This window comes from Pseudorasbora parva, chromosome 24 (genome assembly GCF_024679245.1).
Source record: "Pseudorasbora parva isolate DD20220531a chromosome 24, ASM2467924v1, whole genome shotgun sequence".
Lineage (NCBI taxonomy): Eukaryota > Metazoa > Chordata > Actinopteri > Cypriniformes > Gobionidae > Pseudorasbora > Pseudorasbora parva.
Window position 1 is genome coordinate 15,371,585 of NC_090195.1, and position 16,128 is coordinate 15,387,712.

Below are 16,128 nucleotides of genomic sequence, written 5' to 3' on the forward strand. Positions count from 1 at the left end.
GACTAAATTATTTATGATGGTATTTTGGTATTTCATTATAATTGTTAATTTAGTTTAAATAACTAGGCATCTTCCCTTAAACCTAGTTTACAATTTTTTTGTATTATTTTTTTTATTTTTTATTTGTTACAGTCTATGGTTTACAATACGGCTGTGAGACACTCCATGGCACTAGGTGGCAGCATTTCATTGTGTGTCTTCCTCCTGCACAGGAAAAATATTGAGCGGGAGAATTTGTGTTGTTGTTGTGGGCTACGGACTCTGAAAGATATTAATGCTTTCTGTGGGATATACTTTTTTTATTAATTATTTCTCCATTGTTTTGAACGTAAAACGATCGTAAATGTAACAGGAATATATTAACACCGAGACATTCAAATTGTTTAAACAAAGAAGACTGTAATGTAATCGGCGAATGGCGGTCTGCTAACTTACCAGTCATGTTGACAGTGACACGAAGAACCGGACTATCTGCGGGTTTATGAGCTTCACTGGCGGACACACAGTCTCTGTTATCGAGGGTGGACACGATGTCACAGGTCAGTAGTTACAGCTGGACTTAAAGAATAAAATCACAGTGGTTTGTATTGTAGCAAACGTCTGTGGCGCTGTAACTTATGTCATACCTAGCTGGACAGCATCTTTGGGCATCATGTCTATGTGATGCCCAAAATTCTCAATTTTGGTAACGTTACTCAAAATTCTCTCGGAATAAGCAGTACACTAACTTTTGAGACAAAGTCAATATTCACGAAACGAAAGTAGAAGTGACAGTTCCGACAGTTAAAGCGACTATATTATTCCTATATAATCGACCAAATATTGTATCTCTACTAAATATGTTATATATAATAAATGTTTACATGTCTTCTATACTGTACTATCATTTAAACGTTTGTGGTCGGTAAGATGTTTTTAATTTATTTTTCATTCAGCAAATGACTTGATCACAAGTGACAGTACAGACATTTATAAATTATTTCTAATTCTAATAAATGTTATAATATGTTATAAATGTTTTCTAGTGCCATTTCACAGTGCCTAGTGGCATTTCACTAATGTTAAAAAATATATAATAAATGTTTACATATCTTCTATGCTGTACTATCATTCAAAGGTTTGTGGTCGGTAAGATGTTTTTAATTTATTTTTCATTCAGCAAATGATTGATCACAAGTGACAGTACAGACATTTATAAATTATTTCTAATTTAAATAAATGCTGTTATTTTGACCTTGCTATTCATCAAAAAATGTCACCGTTTCTCCCCAAAATATTAAGCAGCACAACTGTTTTCAACATTGACAAACCAGCATAAATGATTTCTAAAAGGATCATGCGACACTGAAGACTGGATGCTGAAAATTCACAGGAATAAATTAAATGTTTTAACACCATATTAAAATATAAAAGTTATTTTTTAATTGTTATTATATTTAGCAAATATGACACATTTATTATCTCACAAATATTTATTTTTGATCAATTAAATGCATCCCTGGCGAGCAGAAGAGGCTTCTTTCAAAATTTGACTCCTTTGAACACAGATAGATAGATAGATAGATAGATAGATAGATAGATAGATAGATAGATAGATAGATAGATAGATAGATAGATAGATAGATAGATAGATAGATAGACAGACCTAGTGTAGGTGTGTGAATTATATGATAAATGTTAATATATGTGTTTTATATGTTATTTATTTATGCATTTTTTCCTTTATATGAACTTGTAAAGTTTGAATCAATTATTTCAGGTCAAAGCCAAAAAGAAACTGCATTATCACCAAAAACAGGAAATGTAAGTAATGTACCACTTTCAAAACATCTGTATTGGATTAAGTTAATATCTTATCTAGCTCAAGTGTGAGGCACATTTCACATTTCGCAAATTTTCAGAGCCCGTTCTGAACTCAATGATGTCTTCACCCTGCCTAACATTGACAATCTCTTCGATGACATTGGTACTTATCTACATTCACCTCATTGCTAAAAATCTCCATTTCGTTGTCATTGTTTCATGCCATTCATTCATTGTGTAAAACCATATTCCATGTTGTTGTTTTTATTATTGGTAGATGCTGACTCTGAGCCGGGTCTGCCTCTGCTTTCTCCCTTGCCCAAAAGCACCGGTGTAAATGTTCAGAAGAAAATCTCACGTGATCCAGAGAAGATGAAGGCATCTTCTAAACGGGTACACAGAGTGAATCATCAGATATCAGTTTGTTCTCATTGCCACAATGTGATGCTGAATGTTAATCCGATGACTCTGATTGTCAGGTACACAAGGGTTTTTTGATCCAAGAAAATGGCATTCAAGAGGATGAAATAATTAGAGGTAACCCTACATCCACAACAATTTCTTATCAGTTGATTTATTGTGACTATATTTTCCAGCTATTATTGCAGAATGCAGAACATTAGATAATTTTTTTTTACCAAAATAAAATATATTTTATATATTAAAAATTTATAAGAAATTTTATTTTTGGTAATTTAATGTATTATATTATGACATATTCAGTAATACAATTAAATACATTCCTGGCCGGGCAAGCGGATACAAATCTTTACTTTTGATCAATGTAATAGAGCTGGTTGTTGTAAAAAAATTCTGTATATTTCATCACCATTTTTGAAGTTTTATTAATTGTCATATTTCTTTAATTCCTAACAAAGAGAGTCCATTTAAAGAAATTGCTCCCATTAAGACATCCAGCCCAATTGCTTTAGCAATAGAGAGGGATGAATCTGTCAGACCTGTGGCTGATCCTCTTCTCTTTGGAGTTGAGGATGAGGAGCCCATTGGTGGAGACTTAAACAAGGTGGCCTGCATTCAGCAGTCAGAACCGGTGAAGGAATCCCTCTGTGGGTAAGAATAAAAAAAGTTTGATAGCTGATATCGTTTGTTTTTGTTTTATTACCTAACTGTTGCTTTATTATTTCTACTCTGAAAGGGATAGCGGGTCTCTCACATCACCACCAGAAAGGCTTGAGTTTAGAAAAAATGCTAAATCAAATGCAGGTTCCTTTTCAAGGTCAGTTATTAATATTTAACAAAAGTGTTATGCATCTGCATGTTTTATTGTTATAATAAGAAATATAACTTAACTTTATTTTTTTTAGCATGAAGCTTCCAAAAAACACAAAAACGTCAGTGCAAGCCACCCAGTCTTTACCTCCAGAAATTAAGGAAGATTTAATAGTGTAAGGAAACTAAAATTCTGTAATATTACTATTAGGGCTGCACAATTAATCGAATTTAATCTTATCGCGATTACAATTATGGATGCTACGATTATGTAATCAATCAAAGCTGCGATTGCTACCAAAAAAACCCAACGTATTATTCTACGTACTTAGATAGCATGTTGTGACAGCAGTACGCTGACTGGTGGAATGCATGCGAAATAGCACAGAATCTGTGCACACAGCCTATATGTTGTTTCGATTAGCTTCTAAACACAAATGAAGATGTTTGTTATAAAACCTGCGATTTCTGTCCCTCCATTTAAGTCCATTCCCAGTGCCACGGGCATCATAAAGTATTGACGCTTAGGGTACTAATATGACGCTAAGGATACTATTCCATTCCTCTCAAACTTTGGATCAAAAAGATCCAATGAATGTCATACAAGCATTGTAAAAATAACTAATCGAGTGTCAAATCCAGGTCTTCTGAAGAGACTCAAGGGGTTCTTCTGATGACCAGATTTACCACGACTAGCATACTGTAGTAAACACGGACGTTCAAATGATTGTAAGACATGCGCAAACAACATGAGAGTGAGTACATGCAGAATTAAAAATTTTAGAGGAGCTAAAGATTTACAGTTTAGGAATAGTCCTTTTGACACACTTTCTTGCTATTAGAACTGTGACGGATTGCATTGATCATTTGAAGCTTCGACACTACTCAAAGTCAAAGCTCAAACATCAATTAATTGCACTCCTTATTGCACTTGCAGCCCAAACATCGTTTAAATCACCAGATCACATTTGGTTTTAGTAGTATGATTACTTAAAGCATTTTAGATGGTTTATTCTTATATGTATAGTGCATTAATAGCGGGAGAGGAGGGACTGGGAGAGAATACTGTCTGCATTGAAAGCGTGAGTAAGGCATGAGGAGAAAAAATAATTATGTTTTCGGAGTTTCAGTGACATCACTAAAATAAAGCACTTTAATGTTGAATATAATGTATAATGATGCAATGGGGGAATATTTGTGGGTCCTGATAATATAATAATAATAATAAAAAAGAAGAAAGTAAAAAAAAAAAAGAACCCTCTTTATTTTGTCTTAAAATATCAATAAGTTCATCAATAAGTTAAGTATCGTGATTTATATTGAATCGTGACAAGTGTATCGTTACTCTCCTAGTATAAAGCTATTCAAAACATCATTCAATGTAAATTGTGATAATCGTATTTAATAATCGCAATTACAATTTTAAGGGAATAATTGACAATTATGATTTTTGTCATAATCGTGCAGCCCTAATCACTATTGTAATGTTCCTGCTGATTTCATAATGAATCTTCTCTTGTTTTATCATTATTAAGGGATAAAGATCCTGGACAGCTTTCTCCTGTTTTGGTACAGAAGAGTGAACCAAAACTTCGGGAGGCAGAACAATGCAGAAATCAAGTGATGGAGGATCCAGGCAAAAGATCATCTTTCCAGCAGAAGCTTAAAAAAGCCATGATGCCCAAATCCCCATGGTGAGTTTAAATGGGACGTTCTGAACTTAAACCACTTGTGCCATTGTTGCTTTTTTGTGTGAAACTTTTCTATTCATAAGCTCCAGGAAACGAGCAGCAGTTCCAGCTCCTCCACCTGTAGATTTAGAGGAGGACTTCATGATCCTGGACGATGAGGCCCCTGTTCTTTTTATTATCCCTCGCAAGGCAGAAACCAGCAGGAACAAAAAACCTGTCCCTGCTGACACAGCAAAGGAGAATGTTCTTACAGAGCCGCACTCAACAGAACAGCTATCGCTGAGTGAAGCAGAGATGACTAATCAGCATGGGTTGGATGGTAAAAGAAGCAAAGCACAAATAGAGTCTGGTAAACAAAAACCGAAAGGAAAGCATGGAAAAGTTTCAAAAAAGAGTGGCAAAGACTCTGTGACTCATAATGGTGTAGTAGAGGATGGAGCAGACCCTGTTACTGAAGTACTGGAGGACCGGGTTTGTGATCTGACCTCTTCTGAAACTGTACAGGCACGCAAAGAAGTACAAGCAGGTAAATCACACTTTTACCAAATCTTCTATTTATGATGTATAAAAATGCATTATACTTTATCAGTGGACTGTAGTGTTTATTAGTAACTGGTGGTGAAAAATATTATAGGTGAAAAATATTATAGGTGGTGCTATTTTTTTGTGGGGGGTCTGGGGGTTCTCAGAATTGTTTTTATTTCGTAGATGTGATTTCCTGCATTATGGTGCATTTGTGGCCATACCAATTAAAGAACACAAAACAGTCAATACCAATAGTCTAATGAAAAGACAATATTAATTTAACTGCCATAGAAATCAACAGTTTCACAGGTAATGATAATGAACAAGCTGCATGTTTATTATGCTCTGTGTCCAGATAGAAAAAGTACAAATGCATAACGATAAATTATAATGGGGAATAAAACAATCTATTTCAAAGTTCATATACAAATATAATATAATATAGACAAATTGGCAATTGGATAATGTAGTGCGTTGATTCTGCATTGTATGCAAGACTCTCTCTCTCTTTGCATGTGTGTGAGAAACAGCGTTTCTGTTTATGGTACGTCAAATACTGGTACGATGTGCATCCATTGAGCTAAAATGAAAGATCGCTTGACGGAGAATGCGATTAAAAATATATCTATGCTAAACTTATACTAAGCCTCTAACACACACTCTCATAGGCAAGTGAAATCTAAGACTTTATTAGCCAATGGCTAATGATCAACATTATTTTGTCACATATGCAAGTGATTTAATTGCAATGTAAAGGGTTGTATAATCACAACGATTGTTGTCATTTGAGAAATGTATTTTTGCCTTTCATCAGAATAACTGCACTGTCACCTATAAACACAAACATGTACACATGGTTTATTTCACCTTATCTAGTTTCCTGATTTATTATAGGCTATTTATCATATACATTAGCACTTTTTCACTACATTATGAAAACTGGTACAACAAGTAACTTCTCTCAAAAATGAACTAAAACTAAATAAAAATTCCTAATAGTAATTCCAATTCCAAATTCCATGAATGTTTTTCTATTAAAACTGTAGCAAATAAGACATTATATTTTCACACAGAGGTTGTGTAAATGCATATTCAGCAACAATCTAATCGAGATCCATGTTTGGATTACAGTTTATCACTCTGGGTTGTTTCCCAAAAGGTATATTTGAAATATTGCTTTGTGTAATGGTTACAGAAAAGAAACGGTCAAACAGCAAAGCACCTGAGCCTGTTCAACTTTCTGAAAAGGATGAAACGGATGGAGTGGATCCAGGTGGCAGCCAAGAAATCCCAGTTCCTGTGTCTAAAGCGACTAAGAAACCCTTAAAATCATCTAAACAGGAGAATCCAGGGTCAAATGCGAAGAAGAAATCCAATAAAGTCACTGCTGCAGCAGCTCTTCACTCCACAAAGTCAGTGAAATCCAACAAAAATAGAAGGAACAGCAAAAAGGAGGAAACTGTCACTAAGACAAAGAAACAAACTTCTAAACAACAAATAAAGTTGAAACAGAGCAATCCTTCCTGTGATGAGCAAGTGCATGAACTTCCACCTGCCCTCAATGAGCAAGAGGAGGAACAAAGAAAAGGTTTGTTCCTCTGGATTTTGCTTATCTTTGCTGTGCATTTATATTTCCAAAGCAGAATTGTAACCTAATACACAAGATTTACAGATTAGGCATCCCTAACTACATGTGTTGCTGAAAACTTGCAATATTTTCTGTTTTATTTTTACATTGTAGCTGTAAGTAAACAATCTTCCACCATAGAAGATGCTGTGGATCCAGGCGAAAAACAGAAGAGAAAAGAAAAACAGAGGCGGGAACCAAAACCAAAAGATCCACCAACAACTGTGTCTGACATTTCGTCAGACAGTCCTCTGTGTACCAAGAGGAAAAGGAAACCTCCAGGATCATGGTGGCTCTCTAGCCCAAATGAAAGTACCACAGAGCTTCAGCCAAAGCAGGTGTTTGTCACGTCACAGGAGTTGAAAGCCAGTAAAAAAACGTCAAAGAAGCAAGCAGCTGCTGTTGATTCTGAAGAAACACAGTCCCTCAGGCATGCCCAGGGGAATCAGAAGAAACCGAAGACTCACAATGTGTTGGACAATGTGAAGAAGTTGATTACAGTTGGCAATCAACATGATACTGGAGCTGAGCAGAAGACAGCTAAGAAGACTGGCGGACGAAGGAAACCAAAATCGGCAGCCACTCTACCTCAAGTGGCATCACCAGCTCATAGGTCAGGAGAGGAAGTGGGAGCTTGTCCGACTGAGAATGCAGTGGAGATTAGTCCAGAATTCTGTAATCCTCACAGACAGCACAGCGTCTTACCAGGTAAAGTCATTTCCAAACAGATTTTACTTTGTATGAATTAAGGTTTTGTACTTATTTTTTCCTCTGATAAATAAAACAGGCGAGAAGAGAGTGTTTGACTTGGTTTACTCAAGAGATGTTGGATCTGCACAGAAACCACCCTCCTCTTCTCTTAGAAGACCAGAGAGTTCTGCATCAGACAACTTTCCACAGAAAAGACAAAGAAAAGCTCCTTCCAATTGGTGGGAGGCGCCGCAGTCTCAGGAACCAGAAGAAGAGCTTCCACCTCCTCGCAGTCCCCCACAAAAGTCCAAACTATCGAACACTCCTCTTCGTGGTGGATTTAATAAGGAGGCGAATATAATGAAATTGCAAAAAACAAACAATCACACCAGGAACATAAAAAGAAACATAATCAACACGCCAAAGTCAATTAAACGATCTTTAGCCTCAATGAATGCAATTTTTGCTTCTGAAAAAAATGAAAATTTGGTAAAAAGTGGACAAAGGAGCAGAAAACAGGGACGCAGAAACCTTCTTCACTCTCTTGAGGACCAGTCAGATCACTCAAGTGAGAATGTGGCTCAAAGTGATGATCAGCTGCAGGGAGACGGACGCACCTCCTTTGGCTTCACCAGTGGTGTTACTGTGGAGCCGCCAGGGACCAGAAAGAAGATGAGTGTCCGAGTATCCAGTGGACCCAACACTTTATCTGATGTGTAAGTTGATTTATAAAAGGCAGATGCCTGGCCTAAACAAATTCAATTTACATTTGAGTGCAAATAATAAAGATGTAGATCTGCAGCTTTAGTCACTGTTTAAAATTCTGAGTTTCAGAACTGAGTGTTTTTGCTTTTTTGTGTAGTGACGTTGCTTTCAGAAGTGGGCCGTCATCAGTGCTTGAGCTTCAGCAACATGATGAAGAGGATGAGGATATCGGTGAGAATTCATGAGCAATATATTTTAATTCTGCAGTTTCAATTCCTATGCCATTAAGCAGGGCTTGACATTAAGCATGTTCATGTGCTTGTCATTCGGACAAGTAAATCAGTCTTTCACTTGTCTGAGTAAAACATTTGCTTGTCCGGAAAAAAAGTTAGGTGTGTGTGTGCGTGTGCGTGCGTGTGCATGCGTGTGTGTGTGTGTGTGTGTGTGTTGTAAATATAACTTATTCTCAATATTCTCACCAGTGTTCACTCAGCTTTGACATCTTTGACATATTTTAAATCTGCATGTTTGCGATATTTTTACCTTTTATAAAGGGCATTTTTCCTCTAATCTTACTACATAGAGGCTATGCTTCAGGTTTTTATATTATATTCTTAAAGTTAAGTTATATGTTAAATTAAAATAAGACACTAGAGAGCTGTTACAAATCAAATTAAGTAATTTAAACTGAAATATTACAACTGCATTAAAAACTGTTATTAGATTTGTATTTTTGAATAAACAAAATGAATGTTGAAAAGTATATGAAACTAAACCAACAGTAGGTGGCAGCAGGTTAATGTTGAGCCCTGCATTAAGAAGAATTGCAAAAATAGGTTTAACAAACACTTCTAAGTGCTCAAACTCATATGACCGGTTGAGTCAATGTTACTCTGTTATGCCTCTAAAATAAACAATGATTTGGAAGTTCCACAGAATAATACGTTTACACTTATCAAGGAAATTGAAGTGCTTTAACAACACAATTTGTTACTGTAACTCCTTTTCTTTTTTCAGTTTTGCCGTCGTCAAAGTTGACAGCCCATGTGCGACAGGCTCCACGAGTGTTGGCGCAATGTGATCTCTGTGGGCCTCCATTGGAGCCTGTTGTCCTGGAAAATGAGGACTGGGACAACCTACATGCGTGGTTCTCTCACTTGTGGCCCCCAGCCTCGAAAAGTAATGGCATTACAGTCACAAATAAATTAAAACACTAGACTATTCTGCATATTAGGTATCCATGTTACAGGGACACAGTGCCTGAAAAGCCTTGTGTTGAATTATGTATTCATGGGCACAACAGTGATGGGACAGGAGTCCCCTTTACTTTGGCCTGAACTTGTAAACTTTTTGTTGGTAGTTTTACTGGGGTGGTTTTCTCATGCACACTTTAATTCACACATTGGCTGATTACATAATTACAATCAATAAATCACATACTTGCTTTTTGTTTAAGAGTTATTTTTGATTGTAAAAACATTAGAAGCCTTTTGAAATCCATACAGATTTGTACTTTCAAGTGCTGAAGTACAAACAGCTGGGAACTAATTTACATAACAGCTTGTTTATATGGGACTTATCTTATACCCATGGACCGCTTTACTGAGTTGGGAATGTGCTTTCAATGAAAATGTTAGTTTCCTACTACTTAACATATTGTTTTTCTTTTATCAAGCTTAATTATTTAAATCTTCTCTTGGAATATCTAATGGTCAGCAGGGGTTTTTCATACAGGGAGCATTAAAACAGAACAGATGAGAAAAAGTGATATCTTGGTCTATAACAATGGGACTCCAAACTTTAAAGCCCCTAATACTTTGTGTACTTTCCTAATGAATATTTACAATACATCCTCCACTTTAAAGTTGGTCACAATAGGCTTTTCTTTTCTATTGTGACATATATGATTTGATTTACTGGATAAATCATTTATAAATAAATACTGCAGTGTTCTAGAAAAAACAAGGATTTTAATTTCATGGTGACCTTTGAAATGGCATCACCATACCCATAGATCAGTCCATTGATGTAAATATGGTTTCAACAGTGTTCAGCTATAGTATTTATAAAACACATTTATAAACTATAATTACTACTGAAGTATCTTTCACCCAATTTAACATGAAATGACAATTGTCAAAATAAGAACGATTTCTGTTACTATTATCACAGTTAAACCATGACAAATTTTCAATAAAAAGGGTGTTGATATGTGAACACTGTCCAGCTGTTTGACTTCCTCCACAGCGCATTAATGTACAAAATTCACAGTAGCATTCAAATGTCATGCAGTGCACCACACAGATAATTGGTGTGCGCTGTGAGGTTCGGTGCGAAGCACATTTTAATGCTTATCACATAAAACACAAAAGCCCAGGATGTGAGATGAAGACACAATCATATTGGGGGAAGTTTTTTGTATCAAATATAATTACATACACACTTTGCAGCATGCATTTCTGCTTATTTTCAATGAAAAAAAATGTTTCTGACTTGTTTCATATTGCTCCTTGCACTGTCCTTCTTTCTAGACGGACGAGTTATTAGTCCTGATGACTTCCACTGGCACTCCCATGGAGGCCGAGCAATGGGTCACACGGTTGACCTCCAGAGCCACTCTTTCTCGCATGGAAAGATTCTGCTAGGGTCGTTCATGAAGAAACCCTCACAGGTGGACCATGATATGGTTTATGTGAGTAGAACGTTTCTGATAATTGCATACCCATAATAATTGTAATTGTACAAACAAGTTCATGAGAAGATTACGTTACTTGTTTTGCCCAGTTTTATAAATAATTCTAGAAAATGTTGTCATACTACACAATCTCACTCTGTAATTCATTCATATTTGCATTACATTTACATTATATAACGGTTTAACCTTAATGTTTTTCTATTTAATCAGGTATTCAGCATCATCTCAAGTTGTGTGCGTGTTGATATTGATGGTGTAAAATCAGTCTATAATTCTGGAGAAGTGTTTATGATCCCCTCTGGTAAGTGAAAACTTATTACTAAATACTAATTATTAATGTGTTCTTGATTTCATGAATTTTATTTTATTCTTGTGTAACAGGACAAGCGTATAGCATCCACAACCTGTGTCAGGAACCTGCAGTGCTGATTTACCACAGGACACAGTCCAATGATACGCCAAGCTGATTGACATAAAATATTTAGCTGCTGCATTTTTTAAAAGATAAAACTGTAGATGATTTTGTTTCAAAAAGTCATACACATTTGTCTGGCAAAGCTCATAAATGATACTTCCTTTTTGTGTAAATAGCTTGAAGAAAATATCAACCTTAGAGACATGATTTTATGATGCCATGTAAAAAGCTTTTCAAAACCTTAGTCTTGTTAATATACGTGTATATTCCTGTTGTTGTTTCCTTTCGGAATGCAATTCTAGATTTTGTGAACAAATTTGTCAGGTTGTCAACAGGGGTCAGCAGATCCTTTACTATATTATATTGCTGTGCATGTCCAACTTTGCCTGTTTTTTTTATTCCCAGAAGTAGTGCTGTTTATTTGATGTACAAGTGAAATCTCAAGTCAAATTATTAATAACCTCCTCACAGTTTCCATCAGTGTAATCTCGTGTGATTTCACTGCATTTGTGTTTTTAATATTGATATGAACTCTTCCTCTGCCTAGTTTGGGAATGTATTTATGTATAGACTTGTAAGAAACATGTTTGTTTGAATGTTGCTGTTTGAAAGCTCGTCATTCCATTCAGGTTCCATCAGTTCTGAAAGAGCAGTGAGGTGCAAATGTTGCCATATCACTCTAAATGTGCTTTTTTTTTAAAAAAAGCAACATTTTATTTGAAAGAAGCAAAATAGCGTTAGTTATCAGACGGTTTAGTTTTTATTAAAATGTATTTGTATATAGATTGTTAAGACTTTATCCTCATTTTTGTCTCTAACAAGACAATTAATCCCCCTGGTCACTTAGTCTAAACTCATTTTGTAAAGACATGGACCCGTATTCATACAGCTAAGAATCCACTATAGTGAGGAGGTGGGCTGACCCCATTGTTACACGTCTTTTGAGGACTATATCATGTATTGTCTACTTAATGTATCTGATAGGAAACGAACAGCGACACAATACGTTTCTGAAATTGCTTACGTGATCACTGCTTATTTCTGGTGTTAATGCTGTTTGCTTAATTCTGTGCTGTGTCTGCGGTTAGCGTGTCTAATAAGATCTGTCACAAACATGGTCCCTGCACAATCTAATGTGTAATGTCTTATTAACTCACTCGTGTGTTGTGTATAACACCTTTCTCATCCCTCTTCATTTTTCGTCCATTTTCTTTGCTGCTAAAAACTTCAAAGTCCCCGTCCGTTCTCAAGGACCTTATAACTCTTCTTTTAAGATGCTTTCTGAATTACCTTTTTCTTTACTAAGATTTCACCTTTAATTTTAAGAGGAAACACCCACATTTCTAAGAATTTTCCTAGAATTTTGTAACTAGGAGATTTTATTGTTTAATTATGCAGCATGCGATAGAAACATTAAAAAAATGAAAAATACGAGATGAAATACCTTAGAACAGCTTACCATAGCAAAACATGATACTTTAAACAAGTGTGTCCCTTGGCCATGAGGCACCACTAAGAATATTTTACACAAGTGTGATACTAATAACACAAAGACTTGGTTTATAAAGATAATACATTTTTCTTGCTTACCAGCCATGTGGTTCTAGTTAAGATGCCCCTGTCCTTTTCAAACCAATGAACATAAAACTCTCTTTCATTGTGTGCCTTAGTGCCTAAAAAGAAAAATGGTTTGTTTACCACAAATTCCAGTGAATTCTGGATTACTTTGTCCAATCAGAGCTTTAGCCAAGGTTGGAAAAGTTTTAGTTAACCACTAAATCAAGTGTTACAGCTTAATCACAGTGAATCCTTCAATATTCTGTCTTTCACTCGGGAATCGGAATTATGCTGAAATAACAGTAGCTACGGACATATAGGCTAATTTGTTATCTTTATCGCACAAGTCCACCTGTGTGGATCCAGTCATTCTGCTTTAATGGAATAATTGCTCAGATGAATGAGTATCCCCTGAAAACCACATGTGTGAGCTTACTGATGTCAAGAAAGCAAAAGTGTCAAACCAAGCTAAATGATTAGCAGTATTAAATGGAATAACTTTCCATATTTCTAATTCAATGTCTGGCAAACTGGAAAATATCACGTTTGTATCCAGCTGTTGATGGATACATGTTGGTGTCACTGTAAAGGTCATGCATAGAGACCCATAAGGGTAGCTGAATGCTGTAATAGGTACAGTACTTCAGTGTGCAAAATATTGATTATAATTATAATCTGGACTGAGGGTTTTCCTGAGGATCCTCTTGGGTTGGTCTTTTCTCCACATATTCATTTTAAATTTAATTATGATCCTGAGGAACTCTGAAATTCAATCAACACAACTCACCATGGGCTAAAAGGGGAAAACAACTCAAAGCTGTGAGTTTTTGGTATAGTTTCATAAGCTTGTGTAGGCACTCAAAGCTTAATGCATTGAAATGTTGCAACCCTTTTCCTCGCTTGGTAACATTGATTACTGTGCTCTCACATTTGTGGTGCTAAGTGAATCTGAGTGCAGATGGATAAAGGATGTGTGGTTCAGGGTAGGGAGAAGCTCTAAAAGGGTACCAGTTGTAAACTCTGGGGGTGAATTATAAATGTGGAAGAGGACAAATTACTGCTCCCCAAAGAACATTTCCAAAAAAAGTAGAACTTTGGCAGGTTAAAATCCTTACAAGTATGAATAAAGGGGTCATTAGATGAGCGTTTTGCATAGGTTTGTTGTTTTAACCACAATTTTAAAATTTCTTTGGTGAACTTATTTTAATTTTTATAAAGGCCCTAATTGTACTGTGATGGTTTTATGAACAGCAACATTTGGGCACTGAACATTATCAAAGGATATTCAGTATAATGCATGGGCGTAGATTACGCGGGGGACGTGTCCCCCTCACTTTTAATAAAATGTATTTTCGTCCCCCGCACTTTTACTGGGTCTCACCGATCCTAGTCGACCCGCTCCGAGCGGGATTCGAACCGGTGTTACCCTGTGCGGGGGCGGACAAGTTAACAGGAACGCTAACGACAGCCTTCTCTAAACTCGGTTGATAGCGCGCTTCTTGAGGTCAGGGGCAAGTGTATTTACATAGAAACCAATGTGAATACATCAAGATTTAAACTCAGAGACAAAAAATTATCTATGCATGACCTGTAATTTTTTCCGAATCTTAATATGAGGAGGGCGCTCTCACAGAAAGTCCAAAAGTGGATTCGTAATACCCTGTCAAGCTGGAGCTGCAGCTGAAGGAAAACAATCGTTATGAGTGATGAAACGTGACGACGACAATCAGACGATTGCGACAATATATGCTTTATGTGTGTTTTTTAAGTCATCTCAATGTAGGCTATTTATTGACAATAAAGTATCATATGAATAATGCAGCTTTTTTAATGTTTAGTATTCTGCTCACCACGGCTGCATTTATGTAATCGAAAATAGTTAAAACAGTAATATTTTGAACATTATTACAAATTAAAACCGCTTTTTTCCCTATGTGAATATATAGTAATTTATTCCTGTGATCAAAGCTGAATTTATCATCATTACTCCAGTCTTCAGTGTCACAAGATCCTTCACTAATCATTCTCAGATGAGGATTTCATAATCAAGAAACATTTATGATTATTATCTGTGTTGAAAACATTTCCCAAAATGTTGTGGAAACCATGATAGCCTACATGTTATTTTTCAGGATTCTTTAATGAATAGAAAGTTCAATGGACAGCATTTATTTGCATTTATTAAATAAATTATCTAATTTGTAATATTAAAAATATCACTTGTGATCAATTTAATGCATGTCTGATCAATAAAAGTATTAATTTCTCTCTTTTTTAATTTTACCACAAATGTTTAGAAAATTAAGCATCACCATGAGCAGCACAACTGATAATAATCCTAAATGTGTGTTGATCATCAGATCCTCATATGGGAATGATTAGTGAAGGATCACTGAAGACTGGAGTAATGATGATAAATTCAGCTTTGATCACAGGAATAAATTACATTTTACTATATATTCACATAGAGAACAGATGAGTTACATCAGAATATATATATATATATATATATATATATATATATATATATATATATATATATATATATATATATATATATATATATATATATATATATATATATATATATATTTTACATTGCATAAAATCTATGGAGTCTTAATGCAGAAGTGTTTGTAGTATATACACCAATCATAAAATTGGCAAAAAAATAGGAGAATAGGAGAATAATATTATAGATATTAATTATTGATTATTGTTCACCATTCTATTTGATATCTTGCCCAATTAAAAGCAAGAGATGCGATAAATTATATTGGTCCAAAAAAAAAAAAAAATGGTAATACGACATTTCTGTCCCCCTCACTTCTGAAAAGATGGCTACGCCCCTGGTATAATGTAACTTCCTTCCATTGTTAATTTTTTTTTTAACTTGGTGCTGCAAACATCTGCTAGCTTTAACTAAACACATTAAAATCAAATCAGCTAAACAATGCGTCTCTTTTACTTAAGCGGTCGCTTAGAACTCGGCGGCAGATTTGGCAGCGTTGAACAAATCAAGGAAATTCCCAATGTCAGACACTTAGCAAGACTAATCTGTTACCCAGAATGTTGAACTATGCTCTTTGTGCTGAAGCAGATTTTTTTAGGGGGATAAAATTTGTACCAAAAATGTAATTAAAAAAATGTAATTGTAATTTTGAATTAACTTTTTTTTAGTTGCAAAAGC

General features: G+C 35.4%; 1 protein-coding gene across 3 annotated transcripts; it reads left to right on the forward strand.

The window, feature by feature from the left end:
* The first annotated feature begins 192 nt into the window (after positions 1-192).
* Positions 193-12,510, forward strand: si:ch211-161h7.4 (muscle M-line assembly protein unc-89). Of its 3 annotated transcripts, XM_067435213.1 has the most exons (18): positions 193-539; positions 1,760-1,803; positions 1,902-1,966; positions 2,081-2,196; positions 2,283-2,340; positions 2,682-2,874; positions 2,960-3,040; positions 3,129-3,209; positions 4,569-4,727; positions 4,808-5,250; positions 6,445-6,837; positions 6,991-7,584; positions 7,664-8,282; positions 8,429-8,502; positions 9,289-9,450; positions 10,803-10,963; positions 11,177-11,267; positions 11,348-12,510. In XM_067435213.1, the coding sequence occupies exons 1-18, from the start codon at positions 531-533 to the stop codon at positions 11,431-11,433; spliced, it is 3,429 nt and encodes a 1,142-aa protein (XP_067291314.1). In that variant the 5' UTR covers positions 193-530; the 3' UTR covers positions 11,434-12,510. The 3 variants fall into 3 exon arrangements, with proteins under 3 accessions (XP_067291314.1, XP_067291316.1, XP_067291315.1); XM_067435215.1 differs by lacking the exon at positions 3,129-3,209; XM_067435214.1 differs by lacking the exons at positions 1,760-1,803; positions 1,902-1,966.
* Positions 12,511-16,128: the final 3,618 nt, after the last annotated feature.

Bases quoted from the DNA above. Each gene is read 5' to 3' on its own strand.
- si:ch211-161h7.4 (XM_067435213.1), top strand. The intron at 2,341-2,681 runs GTAACCCTACAT...TTCCTAACAAAG, and splicing joins AGAGGATGAAATAATTAGAG to AGAGTCCATTTAAAGAAATT. The intron at 8,503-9,288 runs GTGAGAATTCAT...TTCTTTTTTCAG, and splicing joins TGAAGAGGATGAGGATATCG to TTTTGCCGTCGTCAAAGTTG.